Source organism: Lepisosteus platostomus, chromosome 4 (assembly GCF_059453375.1).
Source record: "Lepisosteus platostomus isolate fLepPlt1 chromosome 4, fLepPlt1.hap1, whole genome shotgun sequence".
In the NCBI taxonomy this organism is placed as follows: Eukaryota; Metazoa; Chordata; class Actinopteri; order Semionotiformes; family Lepisosteidae; genus Lepisosteus; species Lepisosteus platostomus.
The window spans coordinates 40,623,996-40,640,574 of record NC_142614.1 but is presented as its reverse complement, the minus strand read 5'-3'; the positions used below and the strand labels follow the sequence as shown (position 1 = coordinate 40,640,574).

The following is a 16,579-nucleotide window of genomic DNA, read 5'->3' as shown; positions in this document are numbered from 1 at the left end:
AATGCTGCACATTGGTGGTGGTGGAGGGGAGTCCCCATTACCTGTAAAGCCCTTTGAGTGGACTGGTGTTCCATCCAGAGTGTATACTCCTTTGCAGCTGTTGCTTGTCAGGATAGGCTCCACCTCCCCTATGGCCCTGTATTAGATGAAGCAGTTATAACATGGATAGATGGATGAACTACTGAAATGATGGTGATAGGAGGGTGGGAAGAAATAATGTGTTAATTTGAAGTACTTTTATCATTTACAGTATGCACTGCTATGCAAGTGTCTTGACAGTTTACATAGTTCTTCTCTTTTAATTTGAATGTTTTTCCTTCTTTATGTGGAAACAATTCTTTGATAATGTAGTAACTGTTGATAACATTTAATGTATGCAAATTCAATTCCATGTAAATCCACCATAAATTATTTATGGTGGATTTACATAATTACTAGTGTTCATTTAATCAATAAAAAATAGTTTTAATTTCAGAATACCCTGTATTACTTATATTACAAAATGTGTTTGTGTAAGTTTAGTCAAGCATTTAGGACAGAAACCTACTGCTAATAGAACATACAATAGTGTGGGAGCCATCACTAAAGCCTCAGTCCTTCCATAACCTCCTCTGTGTTCGTGCCTGGATTCTGTCATGCACAGGACTTTTCTGGTGCTTGCACCAGTGTATCAGATTCTATTAGAGCTGACAGCAGTGTTTAAAGCTACAAAATGTGAGCACAGATGATCACAAAATGTTTTTAGCACATACGTGCAACAAAGGCATCAGATTCTGATAGCATCTCAGCTTTTCTTTTAAAAATGTCTTCATTTTTAAAATGTTAAATATTAAAATGTTCCTGCACACTGGAAAAGTGCCATTCATTATACCAGAGACTAAAAAGTCCTGTCCCTTGGACAATAACAATTTTAGACCTGTAGCTCTGACATCTGTTGAAATGAAATGCTTTAAAAGAATTATAGCTTCTATGCTTAGCTGAGAAGTGAGCTACTGGAGGCGTATCAGTTTGCATATACTGTAAATGCAGACAGGGCAGCGATGATGCAATTAACAGCATTATGCATGTTGTTGTCAAACACCTAGAGGACCCCAATGCCTATGCGGTATTTGTTGACTTCAGCTCTGCATTTAATACACTGCAGCACAATCCATTGATAAGCAAACTGAAGTTTAATCTTATTATTATCAGATTAATACCATTCATTTTTAACAAACCATACACCATATGTCAGTCAATATGACTCTCTTTGAATTACGATTTATTAGTATACAGTATGTGCCCCTCAGTGCTGTGTAAGTTCAACAATTCTATTCACAATGTATGCAAATGAATGCTCAAGTTGTAGTCAAGGCAACTATATTGTTAAATTTTCAAATGATAAGCTGTTGACTTAGTGTATAAAGAAAGCAGTTTGTCTATGTATATGTCAGAAATTCATATGTGCAATGGTGTAACGAACATAACCTTATTTTGAATGTAAAAAAAACTAAAGAATTGATGTTCGAACCCAAAGCTGTTGGTGACCATTAATGTGTAGTGATTCACAAAGAACTTATTAACCAAGTTTATTAATATACGTATTTAGGAATATACATACACAGCAATCTAATTGTTTGCTCCAAACTTCAGAGTCTCAGGCTGAGAGTGCTGCGGAGTTCAGCATGGGTGATATTTTTTAACAAAGTGTTTGGAATTGGACAGAGAATAGTACTCCTCTTTAACCATTGGGAGTGTTATTAGATATGCTTTAGCATTATTTTCTAGTAATATATCAGTCCAATCAATCAACAATCACCCATCTTGTCTATAAAGGTTATGGGAGTGAAGCAGTACTCTTCCAAAATTTTTGAACAATCCATGATTAGACAGGTAGAAAAAAATTCTCAGATACTTTTCTTATTCGTAATTCTGAATATAGACTTCTTCCCTCTGGCAAACGTTTAAGGATTCTGTAGATCAAATAGATGCAAATATTTGTTTGTTCCCTTATCTATCAAAGCAACTAACATGCTTAAATTACAAGGTTAAATGCAATTCTGTCAGTTCTAAAATGATTAAGCTTAAAGATAATACATATGTGTAATATGTCATGACTATATCGTAACAAGTTATGCATGTGCAGTAGATATATAATGTTTTTGTATATTATGTATTCAGAAGTACAGAAGCGCTGTGTGTCCGTAAAAAAAAATTCCCCTATGACACAATAAAGTACATCTTATGTCTCTGAATTTTGGGAACTGCTGAGATTAGCGAACCTCATACCACTCAATCACTCATATTCATAAGTCTTTTCTGAGAAGTAGCAGTGGGAGATCCTTTACTCGGTAAATTACTGGTACACCTCTCCATTGTGTCCAGCCACCACTGTCTTTACTTATATCTCACTCACAGCTTCCACTGCATCTTCGTTGCAACTGTACCACGCTGTTCCACTCATCTCATTTATAGCTTCTGGTGCTCCTCCCTCAAGCCAAAACCTCACTGTCTTCACACACATATGCAATAGTGGTGTCACCACCACATTCCTTCAACACGTAAGGGAAATAACACTCTTCTGGTGCAATCAATAGGTCAGTGCTACCCCTTAGAGCCAACCAAAGGCAAGTAGCTAGACAGAACCCCTTCACATCACTCTTTACTCCATATGTAGTGAGGACCCCTCTATTACACCCCTGCACTCTGGTTCTCACAGTGCCAGAAACTAGCAGCTAGTAAGATCCTTCCATCACTTTGTACTTATTGTCAAAAGTGAGGGTCTTTCTGTCTATGTCCCTGCTCTCTGGACTTCACTCACTGACCTAAACCTCACTCATAAAGCAGACCTTATGTTCAAACAGCCCTGTTCCCACTGTGTCTACCGAATAGGCTGTGATTAAACATCAGTTCCCCCTGGGATTTTTGTTGATAAGTTGCTCACCTTCTGGGTGAACCTTTCTACAAATACTATCAAATCGCCTCTGAGTTCCTCAATCTCACATCTCCCCATCCGGGGGAGATCTTTCACTTTCTCGTAAATCCCCCTCTGGGAATTTTAACCAGGTGGTCTTTGTCCTAATCTCCTAGTTACGTGGCCCCTTCCTGGAGTGGAACTGCAGCCTGCGTAGTCTGTACTCCACTCACACATGCAGTCACCCACTTTCTACTGTATAAGTCACACAGATGCCGAGACTTTTAACTTACAACAAACAGCCGTCTGCTCTCACACAGCACAGACCAACTCTCTCACAGCACAGTGGCAGACTCTAAAGGCTGATGCTGACACAGACAAACACTGACCTGTTCTATGATAATAGACCTTCTTTCACTCTCTCACAGCCATGCCTCATCAACTCATATGGTCTAGCTTGATCAGGTTTTCTGCCTCGCCCTACCTGTGCTGGGACTACTGTTGACTACTGTGCATATTAGTCAGGAAATACTATCATATCTCTCTGTCCTGAGGTTAGCTTAGGAAGGTAGCCTAGCTTGCTCTTCTCAGTGAAATAAGCAGTCTGCACTTATAAGACTGCCCACAGCTGTGGCTCCTTATATTATATACCTCTTACAACTGTGGTTGCTTAGAGAAACATGCTTCTCTAGTAGAAGCTCCGGCCCTCTACATTGCCACACCTCTGTGAAATTACAACAGTAAGCATGCATATGTTTATGCATACCTGCACATTCAGCTTACCAAATAATTGGTATTAGTTTATTATTTTTTATATTGTTTTATTTTTCTTGATGTACATACAAAGATGTTATTAAATTATCCATTATAGCTGCAGTTAGACAGAAATAAATGGCGGTATCCACATTATTAGTTGTTTCTTGTTTTGCACTCAACTTTGTTTTCAAAAACTGTAGATCTGTAGCAGGTCTGAATTCAAACACTGAGAAATATCATGATTGAGGTATAGCATGTGCGATTTATTGAGAATAGCCCAAAAAACAAAATCTCTGACATACTGTACCATTTGTTTCAGGTTGTACCGTACCTTTAAAGACACCAAGTGTGTGTACATGTTATTGGAAGCTTGTCTTGGAGGGGAAATTTGGAGTCTTCTACGTGACAGGTAAAGAAATCTGGGATATTGAAAATAGCTTGAGACACCCCATTGATTTTATTGAAGGGATGTGAGATGTAAAAATGTACAATGTGAGAGACATACGTAATTCTTTAAACACTGTATATGGGAATAACATAAAAATAAATATTTTAAAGAAGTAATGAAATAATTCAACTTTTATTTAAAATAAATATTCATTTTACAAATGGGTATACATCTTTTTTTTTAATTGACCAAAAAATGATATTATTAGCACTGTGTGGACAGAGCATGTGAACATGATACAGTATATACAGTATGTGACTCACCCCTGATTAATGGCATGAATGCTTTCAACAAAGGTACATTTGATCTATATTTTAATTACAGGGGGAGCTTTGATGATCATACAGCCAAGTTTTGCACTGGTTGTGTGACTGAAGCATTTGATTACCTGCATCAGAATAGCATTCTCTACAGAGACCTGAAGCCTGAAAATCTCATGCTAGACTCAGAAGGATATATTAAATTGGTAAATTTCTTCCAGTATTCTACTATATACTGAAACATTTAAGTTCTAGAATGCACATAAAAGTACTTTATAGATGTGCCACCTTGTTAAATTGATATAGTAAACAAATGAAGTAACTTTAAGTGACTTTAATAAATACCTGATATGATCTATTGATACAAAGCTTATTTGTTTGAGTTTTTTATGAATGCCTAGTGTTAAAAAATCTTTCTTATTTCTCAATCTAAGGTTGATTTTGGCTTTGCAAAGAAAATTGAATGTGGACAGAAGACATGGACATTCTGTGGAACCCCAGAATACGTTGCACCTGAAATAATTTTGAATAAAGGCCATGACTTTAGCGTGGACTTCTGGTCACTTGGGATCTTGGTATTTGAGCTTCTTACGGGCAAGTTAGTATGCTTTGTTTTAGAATTTTTTGGAGGGCTTTTACAATTGGAGGATTAAAATATCTTTCCTAAAAGCATATGTGTAAATATTCATTGCAGGAACATACAATACATTGTTTTATTGTGAATTATGCCATTAAATAACAAAATACTGGATAATTAATTAAAAATAGCAGTGGTACACTGTGATTTTTACCTACCCAGTACTTTTTCAATAACATAACATCACTTTATTAGCCATATACAGTTTCTTGCATACCCCAGCTTGAGACAGCTTGGGGTCAGAGCACAGGGTCAGCCATTGTACAGCACCCCTGGAGCAGCTGGGGTTAAGGGCCTTGCTCAGGGGCCCAAAAGAGTAGGATTCCTCTGCTGGCTGCGGGCAACCTTCCAGCCACAGGTGCAGATTCTTAGCCACAGAGCCACCGCTCCGCCCTATAGTAAGAACATAGACACTGGAAATGCAATGTTCCAGAAAAATTCAAATCTTAGGAGAACATAATCTTTGATCGATTGAAAAGTGTTATCTTGGATAAATCTTTGTTTATCCATTCTGTGTTAGTTAATGCTTATTTATGTAAGTGATGTTCCCCATTTGGGTTGATAAATCAATTGAAACACTATCTTAATTATCTGTGTCCAGTAGTATTTAGCTACCTAACAAAGTTTTAGACCATCAGGATTGTAACAGACAAGAAGGTCTTTTTTTCCTCTCTAGTCCGGTTACTAATATATCATTGATTGAAGCTAGAATATTATCATGTACTGTACTTAGATTATTCTGAATAGTATAATGAAGTATATATCTTTCAGAATATAATCACTTACAGTTTATTTTGGAAATCACTGTCTAAAAAGTCTGACTTCAGTTTTGAATCTACACAATGAATTAAAGAGAGAAAAGGATAAATTAATTCAATTTGTTACTATTTTTTCTAACAGCCCACCATTTTGTGGATCAGATCAGATGATGACCTACAATTTTATACTGAAAGGTATTGAAAAAATGGACTTTCCAAAGAAAATAACAAGACGGCCTGAGGACCTGATTCGAAAGCTTTGCAAGTAAGATTATCTTCAGATTGATTTCAGAAACACTTTAAACCTAATGACCACAGGCAGTTTTACATTTTAAAGCATTACTCTATAACTTCCTGTGCCATAGGTCTGATTGGGGTATCTCTTTGAAGGTAAACAGTTCATGAGCAAGAACTATTATTCCACAATGCAGAGTATTACATGGCCAGTATTTACACATGATATTTGTGATTTAAAGAAATTAACACAAGCAGCTTTTGGAGATTTAAGTGTTGGCTGAGTTATTGCAGGATAAAAGACTAGAGATGTTGGCAAGAAGAAGATAATTTGGGGAAAGCTGAGGAATACACTTATAACAAGAACACTTCCTAATGGGGTTAGGCATACTTTTGATGAAGATGATGAAGTGAACAGACTATATGTTTACATAGATACTGAAATAAGGATTGTATTTTAGATTATGTGTAGTTGCTGGCATTGAACTGTGTGTTGGATGCACATGAATTGAAGGAATGGGTAAACATAGCTGATGCGGATCCACAGAGCCAGCATATTAAGATGTTTATAATTAGAGGCAATTTGTTTAAATAACTAGGTATGGATACTGATGTGCAAGAGAGGTGGAAAGGCTGTTTCCTTAAGCCAGCACTATAAAATATTTTATTCTCAGTGAGATGCTGCCATTTCATAGTGGGTTTCTAACACTGTGTATAGTTCCATCCACACAGTGCCTTTACTTCCATTTCTAATCTCTTTATCCAGTACAGAGGATTTGGAGCCTATCCCAGTAAGCAACGGACACAAGGCAGAATACACCCTGGACATAGCGCCAGTCCATCACAGGACAGACAGACACAAACACACACACACCAGGGCCAGTTTTCCCATAAACGAATTAACTTACCAGTATGTTTTGGAGTGCGAGAGGGAGTCATATCACACATATGGAGAAAAACCATGTAACCCAGAGAGAACATGTAAACCCCACACACACAGGATGGCAGGAATTGAACCTAGGACCCCAGTGCTGCAAGATAGCAATGCTAACCACTTCGCCACCATTATAAATGGATGGATATCTTAGTTATCTTTCTAGTTCACAGGTTTGCATGCATAATTTAATTTTGAAAGCCACTGAGACATCAGGTAACTACTGTTGTATTTATGAAAAAGAAACAAAACAAAAAACATACTAACAACTGTGCCATCCTACTCCTTAGTTAATACATTTTATTATTCATAAACAGTTAACATTGTTAGCAAAATATTTTGAATTATATTTAACCCTATTTTTTCTTTAGTTTTGTATTTAACTCATTATATGATAGTCAGACTTAATGTATATTTGAACAATGAAAATATATTTTTACAAGATTTTACATTAAGCACTTAAAATTAATATGGTTAATAATAGTAAACTGTAACATGCTGTAACAAGATCGGTTAAACTGCGAAGAAAATGCTTTCAGAGAAAATGTTTCAGGTGTGAAGAACATAGATCTCCAATGCAATTTCAACCAAACCTGTTCCCACACACCCTGCCCCCACTACCATTAGAATATACACAAAGCACTGAAATCTTTCGAGCTAATGATCAGGTGACCCGAGAGAGAGCGAGAGAAACACCAAGGGGTGCGGAACCAGGGAACTATTTACATGGAAAACGGGCGATCTCCCCAGACTGTCCGCCCGTTTCACTGTTACCTGGATACCTCTTTATTTAGAACTCACTGACACTGATTTTTAGTTTAGAAGGATTCAAGTAGGGTTTTAGATGAAAGGCAGCGACCTTAATCAAGCCCAAATCATAATTGAACCCATTCAGAGCCTACATTACATTTTAGCGTTTCATTCTGAGCAGAAGACCCTCACACCTGAAGAAGGGGGAGGTGTCTTTCGCTGGAAATCTCGCCTGCTTCTACTTTACGAGTACAACCCACTCTCTGCTGGAGTGCTGCCTGTGACGAATTAAACCGGTTTCACAGGTTTCAATCACAGACCATGTGACATGGGAGTCAGGAAACTAACACACAGCGCCACCGGATTTGATAACGCTATAAAAACGCTATAAAATAATGTGACTAGGCACAGAACAAGTTTACAGCACAGTACAATAATAAATGCTGACCATGACTTTAGAAGCATAAATTGGCTTACACTCAATTTAAACACAAGCTGTCTTTAGCCCTCTAAGCTGGTTCATACAGAAATGTAGAGATCCAGGCTCAGAACACACAGCTTCATTAGCGAATACATATGCAGGACAACTAGAGAAGACGTTTTACAGAGGATGGATTTTTAGAAACATCCCATCAGTGACATCACTGAAGTCAACTCCTAGGTACTGTAACTGTCGTGTGGATAGTTTCACAAGAATCAGACAAAGGTTTAAGCATCGCTTGTTCTAGATAAAACTGCAAAAAAAAAACAACAACCCATAATGTAGTTCTTTGCGGCTCTGTTTGCCCAAATCATATATTCACAACGTGAAATCTAGAAAATAATATTACGTAACCAAAATCCGCAATATGGAAACATAACCTGTGTAATTGTTGATAGATGATGTACTCGTAACATTTTTTCAAGACGAACTACAACATTTAAAAAATGACTTGTATGTACTTGATATCTCTAATCAATCCACGGGTCCCAGCACAAAACGAAACTAAAACGCAGACCGTTTCGCACTTCTTATTAGTTGCTCAAAAGTAATTTGACCGTATGAAATGCATAATATAAACCTAGAAACATATACGTGAGCAATACTTAAGCACTGTAGTATCGGTGTTAAGACATACCTCCCAAATACTGTAAATCAAGTTAAAAATATCTCAAGACCGATTCTGGTCATAATGAAACCATGTTTCGTGTATGTTTTCTTTAAAGTACCGAGACCAGCCATATACTGTATGTTTATGTTCCAAAATTAATATTGTTTATGGCCTTCACACGCGTATGCAGTATGCTCCTATTCTTTTTATGCTCAGCTACTAAGATTTCCCTTCAGTGGTAAAATTAGATATGAATATTCAATACTTAAACGGGCACAGTTAAGACATTAAATATACATATACATACTGTATACAGTACAGTTTTCATACGGTAATATGTTTATGTTCCTAAATCAATCTCTTTAATGAGCATGTGAAAGGCATGGTGAATCGATTCTCAAAAATTACTGTACTTTGCATGATTGGAAACAAATGCGTGATTGCGAAATGCTGTGGTGTTACTTTTACAAAGACGGTCAATGAAAAAAAGAATGTTGACCAGGGCAGTACTTTGAGTTTACACTTACAGCTTGTCCAAGGTCATTCATTATTAATACTATTAGTAATATCTTCGTTAAAGACTGATGGCCACAGCTCAAACATGAGAGGTTGAGCGTTATTAGCTCCACCTTGCGGAAATTCCGGATACTATTATTTTGCTTGTCGTATTATAGGAGAATTTACGGTAACTCGCGGTATTTACCGGTAGCTTGCGGTAGACTGCGTACAGCGTACCGCAAAATAATGCGGTATCGCCCGCGCATTTTGAATGGCTGCATCTGTAGTTCTTCATCAAACATGTTGATGTTTGCAGTTCATCAGACTTCTCCTAAATGAGCTATTAATTTGAAGCAACTTCTGCTTCATTTTCAAGCCCACTTGAGGCTTAATACAATCTTGTATAAAACAGATCACAATCTGTAAACTTGTTACCATCAGTGTTTGTTAATACCAAACTAAACTGAAAGAACTTGAAAACATCAATTCATTATATAAACAATGAAAAGGTTAAACATTAATAAGTCAAGGACTGCAATAATAAGATAAAAAAACAACACAGTAATTTATCAAGTTGTCAGGGTAATAATGAGTTAAAATAATATTATTGGACAGAGAAACAAGGAAGTAACAAAAGACAGATATTCATTCCAATTGATGACATTGTATTCAGAACATGAATCCAAAAAAAAGTATTTTATCTTCATTTACACCTTTATGATTCATATTACCAATAATCTCTTTCCCTGCCAGTGCACTTCATGGCAAGCACATTATAATTTATTTCTAATACATGTCTTGCTACTGAAACATTTAGTCTTGTTTGAGGCCACTCCACTGTTAATAGATACATTTTAATTTAATCAAAGTTTTTATTATCTTTTTTCTTGTTATGTTTTAAGCAGTTTTTATCAATTGTTTAACTATTTTTGATTAACAGACAGAATCCAACAGAACGCCTGGGAAACTTGAAGAATGGAATTACTGATATTAAGAAACACAGGTGAGTCATTATGTTGCAAAATGTATTATAGAGTTCAGAGTTTGAGATAAGAGAAACATTTCATGGGTTAGGAATATCCCAGTCTCTCCACACAGAGACCTAAGCTGGAAAGCATTTATGAAGCATTTCTTTAGCTTAAAATAACAATTTGTAATGTTGCCAATTATTGAGGTAAACCTTGAAAGTCTGCCTCACGACCAAGCGCTGCCCTCAGGGGATAGAAAGGAGGAGATAGTTCCTTGACCTGCTGAGAGTCGCATGAGAGGCGCTGCCTCACGACTGGGAACGAATCCGTCAAAGGGAAAGAGAAAGAATCCCTGACTGGAGGAACCACTTTAAGAAGTGCTGTTTGAGGGGTTGAGAATGACGAGAAAGCTGCTCGCGAAGGAAGCAAAAGAAGTCCCCTGACTCGCTGAGAGTCACTTTCAGGTGCTGCCTCGCAACTGGGATAAACTTTTAGGGGATCGAGGGAAGGAAAATTAGTAAGTTAGAGTTCCTGAGAATAATGTGGCCAGGGGTCCCCTCTGGCTCGCACTTGAGAACCTCTTCAGAAAGGGTCAAGGTGGCGCTGCCATCCTGACGTCAGGGAAGTGGCTTTACTTACCCCCCAGAGGGAACCTGGATGCAAAGGCAACATGAAAGAAAGAGGAGGAGGAGGGGGAGGGAATTCAAAGACTCTAGACATGTGTGTTACCAAGGTGTTAGCAAGGTTACGGTTTATATAGGAAAGAAATAATTGAATGATAGAGGAAGGGGCGGAGCCCCAGCTTCTCCCTTAGAACTCCACCTATCGGATTCTATTTCATGGGGAGAAGCAGGGGTTACTAAAGTACAGAAAGAAGCATCTGGACCGCACGGGGGAACCCAGTAGGCCGATTGGGGTTGGCTGACTTGGCAGCCTCCGGAGCATGAAAACATGAACACCCCTGATTCCCAGAGAGTCGCTTGAGAGGCGCTGCCTCATGAATGGGAGCTAAGCCCTCAGGGGTAGGGAAGGAAGAGGAAGACTCCCCTGACTCCTTAAGGGGCGCTTTAAGAGGTGCTGCCTCACGACTAGGTTATGCCCTCAGGGGATAGAAAGGAGGAGATAGCCCCTTGACTCGCTTAGAGTTGCATGAGAGGTGCTGCCTAACGACTGGGAACAAATCCCTCAATGGGGAAGAGAAAGAACCACTGACTGGAGGAATCACTTTAGGAGGAAGGTGAAGAGGCTATGTGTGAGCCTGACCGCACAGTGGAGAGGAAAAAACACCTACATGCCAATTCAGGGGAAAACTTCTGGTGGCCCCAGAGGAACAGATGCCCCAACTCTGGGCATACTAGCAATAGATAATGAGTAGCTGAAATGCCTGAGAGAGTGGTGTTGATGTAAAGGTGGACTGTAGAGGAGGATGACTGGCCCATTGTGTAAATATGTTGAATATCCAGGATAGCTCGGGCAGTGGAGATTACAACTATGATTCTGAAGAAACTAGGAGAAAACTGAGGGTTGAGACCAGCATTGGAGACTGATACTCACAGCAGAGGAGAAAACATGTATCTGGGTACTGAAGTATCCATAACGAAGTGGATCAGGCTAGAAAGAATGAAAGTATACAAGGGATACAAGTCAGGTCACTCAATTCTGGGAGAATGAATACAGACAAACTGGTGAATTGAGGTTCTTAGAATCTGTTGCAGTCAAACACATTGCATCCATAAGAGCATCCTTGAAGGGTTAAAATGGCCTTGTCTCAGGGAAAAAAGCAGGGATGTTGGAGGAGATAGGCTTCCTGGAAGGAGCTCTTAGAGGTGCTGTCTCTGGATTCCACGGAGTGCAAGATGGAGTGCTGGAATAAAAAGCAGTGAGGACATTAAAGAGACTGAAACGTGCGGCAGAACTGAATCCCAGAGGTAAGATCCTGTTGCACTTGGAAAACAGCGAGAAGAGCAAAGTTAAAATGGAAATAAAGGCGGTTGGTGGAACGGGGGAAAGGTAGTCCTGGCATAAGAGTAGGCTGTGTGGGCAGAGGGGGATAAAGCACATAGTAACATGTCCATTAAAGCTGGGTGGAGATTTGATTCTAGATGACAAAAGGATGCAGAACTCGGAACTTGAAGGAGAAAAGAGCATGAGGATGAGACGACGAAGGAAGAGGAAGAGTGGATAAATTACAAATCAGTTCAAACTGAAAATTTAATTGGGCAAAGAACCACCTTTACAAGGACAAGCAGTAGTTGTCCACTCCTGGCTCCTGTAATGGAAAGTTACTGAGCAAAGGTGTTTTATCCTGAAAATGATGTTTACGGACAGAGCTGTGCTGCAGAAGCAGCTGGATACTTAGAACAAAGTGTAATAGCACTGTTGTAACAGAAGAAATAAGGTTCTTGATCCCGAGATGAAGTAAAACAGATGAGTTTATTGCATGCAAGGAACAATAAAGCCGAAGTCTTGTTTCCCGCAAGAAACAACAAAACCGAAGTATTGTTCCCCGTACTGTTACAAACTTTTGGGTTATATACAGTTTTCTTCTCCGTTTCTGACGTCACTCGGTCTGATGGTAAAGAGGGGGGTTCATGGTATTTGGCCAGTTTATGATGTTCTGGGCAAATTAACATTACACCCAGGGGGGTTCCTAGCTGGCATCTGCAATCCTTATCAGTTAACCCCCTTTCCTGCCATAAACCCCTGCTTGTGACTTGGAAGTCTAAACCCCCTACAGAAAAGATTAAATTCAAACCCCCGTCTTCACATCTTTCTTCATTCCCCCCTTATAAAATATGGCATACGTCAGTGTAGCCTATTTTTATACATACAATGTCAGGGCAGATCTTTCCTTTCTTGGCGAACAGGTATGTATTGCCATGACATTGTACGTTCCACGGTTATGGCAAGATGTGATACATGTTTTTGTGCACGTGATGATTACAATTATACATATAAACAATACTATTCCTACAAATAAACACTGTAAAAAAGTTCCGCCCCAGGCCCCAAACACAGACTTTACCAAGATCCAATTCCCCAATTTTCAGTATAATAGTCCTGATATTTCTGTCCCTCATTGTAAATGTGTTGGGCCAGATCTGAGATGTGCTCAGAATTATCAGGGATATATGTGCAGCATTCAGTGCCAATTACTGCACAAGTTCCTTCTTGGGCCGCCAGTACATAATCTAAAGCTAGTCGGTTCTGCATGGCCACTGTTCTGAGGGCTACCATCTCATCATTAACAGCCTTCAGACTAGATGAGGTAGAATTTGCTAATTCTTCTAAAGTCGAGGCCATTTGAATTAACTCTCGACTCAGAAAGTTCATGCCGGCTTGTGGAAATATTATACCTAAATAATATTCCCAATCAGCCAATTTTCTTTGTGGTCTGTGGTTAGGTCCGAAGGGGGTGTGGGTTTGAACACGGATATGAGGAACCACATATCCTAAATAACATGAGCCAGACCACTGGGCTGGCAACCATGGGTAGGCTCGTTTTCCACAAATGAAATATGTTCCGTTTGGCGCTCCCCATGCCTCTGAAAATAAGAAACTTATACCGAATTGTGGGGTGTGCCGATCCCATCCTGGAATTTGGAAGGTAGAGGTGGATATATTTGCAGCGATGGTAAGGTTGCAACGACTCCATCCAACCAAGTGCAGACCATTAGTGTGCTGAAACTCGTGGGCTCTAAGCCTCGCTCCTGTAGATATTGTAATGTTGTGCAGGTTAAAGTCGTGTTATGGCAACCCCCATAGTTTGTCATATTAAAATCTCCTAAATTATCCCTCCAAATGATCATGCCTATGACTTCCTCGAGACGCCAAGGAATGGCCCCCATAGGAAGTCCTCCCTGTACATATTTGGGTAATGCGGCACACACCCAGCAGGCACTTTGGTTGGTTTTCTTAGCTGTCAGATAGGAGAGGCCTAAAAAGGAATTAATTCCATGTTCTCCTTTGTGGGAGAGATGATCATTAATCCCTGCGGAACATAGTTCTACAGCAACAATTGATCTTTTCCTTCCACTCGAACCGCAGACTCGGTTGTCAACAGGATCTGGTAGGGTCCGTCCCACCTGGGCTGGAGAACCTGTGAAGGAAATTTCCTGATCCACACCCACTCTCCTGGGATGAGGTCGTGCCCTCCTTCAGGTGGTGGTCCCCACGCCTCCAGGACCTGCTCACGGGCTCCTTGGGTGGCCTCTGTCAGCAACTTGCAATACTGTAACAGAGAATCAGTTAGTATACTCAAGCCTACTCTGTCATGTCCTGGAGAGTCACTCAGTCTCATGGGACGCCCCGTGATCACCTCAAACGGGCTCAGCCCCACTATTCGATTTGTCCCAGCCCGGATGCTGCACAGTACGGCGGGCAATGCATCCACCCAGGGGATCCCTCCCAGGTGGTACTTTGTCAATTTAGCCTTCAAAGTCCGGTTCACCCGTTCCACCATGCCGGAGGACTGCGGGTGATGAGGGCAATGCAAGTCCCATTTGATCCCTAGTAGGTCTGCCACCACCTGACACACTTTTCCAGTAAAATGTGTGCCCTGGTCTGAGTCTATGCGACACGGGAGTCCCCATCGGGGAATTACTTCTGTCACGAGATATTTGGCAGTTGTCTGCGCAGTCTCTCGTTTGACAGGGACAGCCTCCACCCATCTAGAAAACTGGTCCACCATCACTAGGAGGCCTGTTTTCCCTTTACAGGGTGGCAGTGAACAATAGTCTATTTGCCAGTGTCTAAAGGGCCCCTCGGGTGCAGGACGTCGAAGATTAGGAGCCCAAACCGGCGGTGCTCCAGAGGCTTTTTGGCACTCTCCACAGCGTTGTACCACATCAGCTGCGAAGGGTGTGAAGCCTGTGCCCACCCAGCTCTGAGCAAAGCGTCGAGTCATTTGGCTAACACCTGGGTGCCCTGTGGAGTGTATTTGCTGTGCCAGGTAGGGCATTAGTTGCTTGGGACAGGCGGGTCTGCCTGTACGCTGGCACCTCCAGGTCCCATCCTTCTGCAGCCCCACATTGCGTTCCATCCAGGTCCATTTCTCAATCCTTGGAGCCTGGGCCTGGAGCTCGCTGAGCTGTTCCGTCCGGAGTGCCTGTATGTTCACTGTGCAAACTGAAATAATCTGAAGAGGTTTTTCTATAGCCCACTCCTCCCATTGCCCAAGGGCAGCTTGACGTGCTGTCCAGTCTGCTAGCTTATTGCCCCTGGCCTCGGGAGTGTCCTCTCTGCTGTGGCCCTTACATTTGACTACAGCTACCTGCTTTGGGAGTTGGAGAGCCGCAAGCAGCTCAGACACCAGATCTGCATTCTTTACCGGAGTGCCAGCAGAGGTTAAAAAATCCCTATTACTCCATAACCTTCCAAAATCATGGCATACTCCAAATGCGTATCGTGAGTCTGTGTATATTGTGGTGGTCTTGCCTTTTGATAATTTACAGGCTTCCACCAAAGCTTTCAGTTCAGCTCGCTGTGCTGACGTGGGTACCTCAAATCTTCCCCCACATTGGATATCATGTTCTGTAGTCACAGCCCAACCCGCTTTCCTCTCCCCACTAGAATTTATGACTGAAGTTCCATCAGTGAAAAGGATGAGGTCTTCATTCCTTAGTGGTTGCTCGGCTATTTTGATGCCCTCATCTTCTCCCATTGCCCAAACATCACAGCTGTGTTCTAACATGTAGGCTTCTGATGGGTCAGGTAACAATGTGGCTGGATTTAGAGCTCCTTCACGTTCAATGGTAATATTTGGAGCCTCTAACAAGACCTGCCACTTGCTCCATCGTATCGCATTAACCTGACTGACCCGATTCAGGGACATGAGGGTGTGTACCGCATGTGGGCATCGAACAATCAGTTGTTGATCTAGCACTATGTTATTGACTGCCTGTACTGCTAGACAGACGGCCTGAACGGCTCGTAGACATGGTCCCCAGCCCCTGGCTACCTCGTCCAAGGATCCAGAGTAATACCCTACCGGGCGGTACCTACCCCCATGTTCCTGTGTTAGTACAGCTGTCCAAAATCCATTCTTTTCACTTACGTAGAGGTAGAATGGTTGATCTGTCTGAGGAAACCCCAATGCAGGAGCCTGTAACAGAGCTTGTTTTAAATCATTAAAAGCATGTTCAGCTTCAGGACTCCAAGCAATAGGATCAAGGGACCTCCCTCCCCCCTTTAATAGGTCTGTAAGTGGTTTGGCCCTTTCAGAAAAAGCATCAACCCAATTTCTATTGAAATTGCACAGACCCAGAAATGATCGGAGCTCTCTCACCGTATTGGGACTAGGGTGTGTTCGGATTGCCTGGGCCCGATCTTCTGTCAATTTCCTTTTTCCCTG

At 40.8% G+C, this 16,579-nt stretch overlaps 1 protein-coding gene across 2 annotated transcripts in view; it reads left to right on the top strand.

Moving 5' to 3' along the window:
• The window catches only part of prkg2 (protein kinase cGMP-dependent 2), a 65,209-nt gene that overhangs the window by 40,601 nt on the left and 8,029 nt on the right, over window positions 1-16,579 (top strand). For both annotated transcript variants that reach the window (XM_088629482.1, XM_088629483.1), the window contains exons 13-17: window positions 3,969-4,058; window positions 4,422-4,563; window positions 4,792-4,955; window positions 5,895-6,017; window positions 10,200-10,262. In XM_088629482.1, coding sequence (XP_088485608.1) covers window positions 3,969-4,058; window positions 4,422-4,563; window positions 4,792-4,955; window positions 5,895-6,017; window positions 10,200-10,262 — 582 coding nt within the window. The remainder of the gene's footprint in view (window positions 1-3,968; window positions 4,059-4,421; window positions 4,564-4,791; window positions 4,956-5,894; window positions 6,018-10,199; window positions 10,263-16,579) is intronic.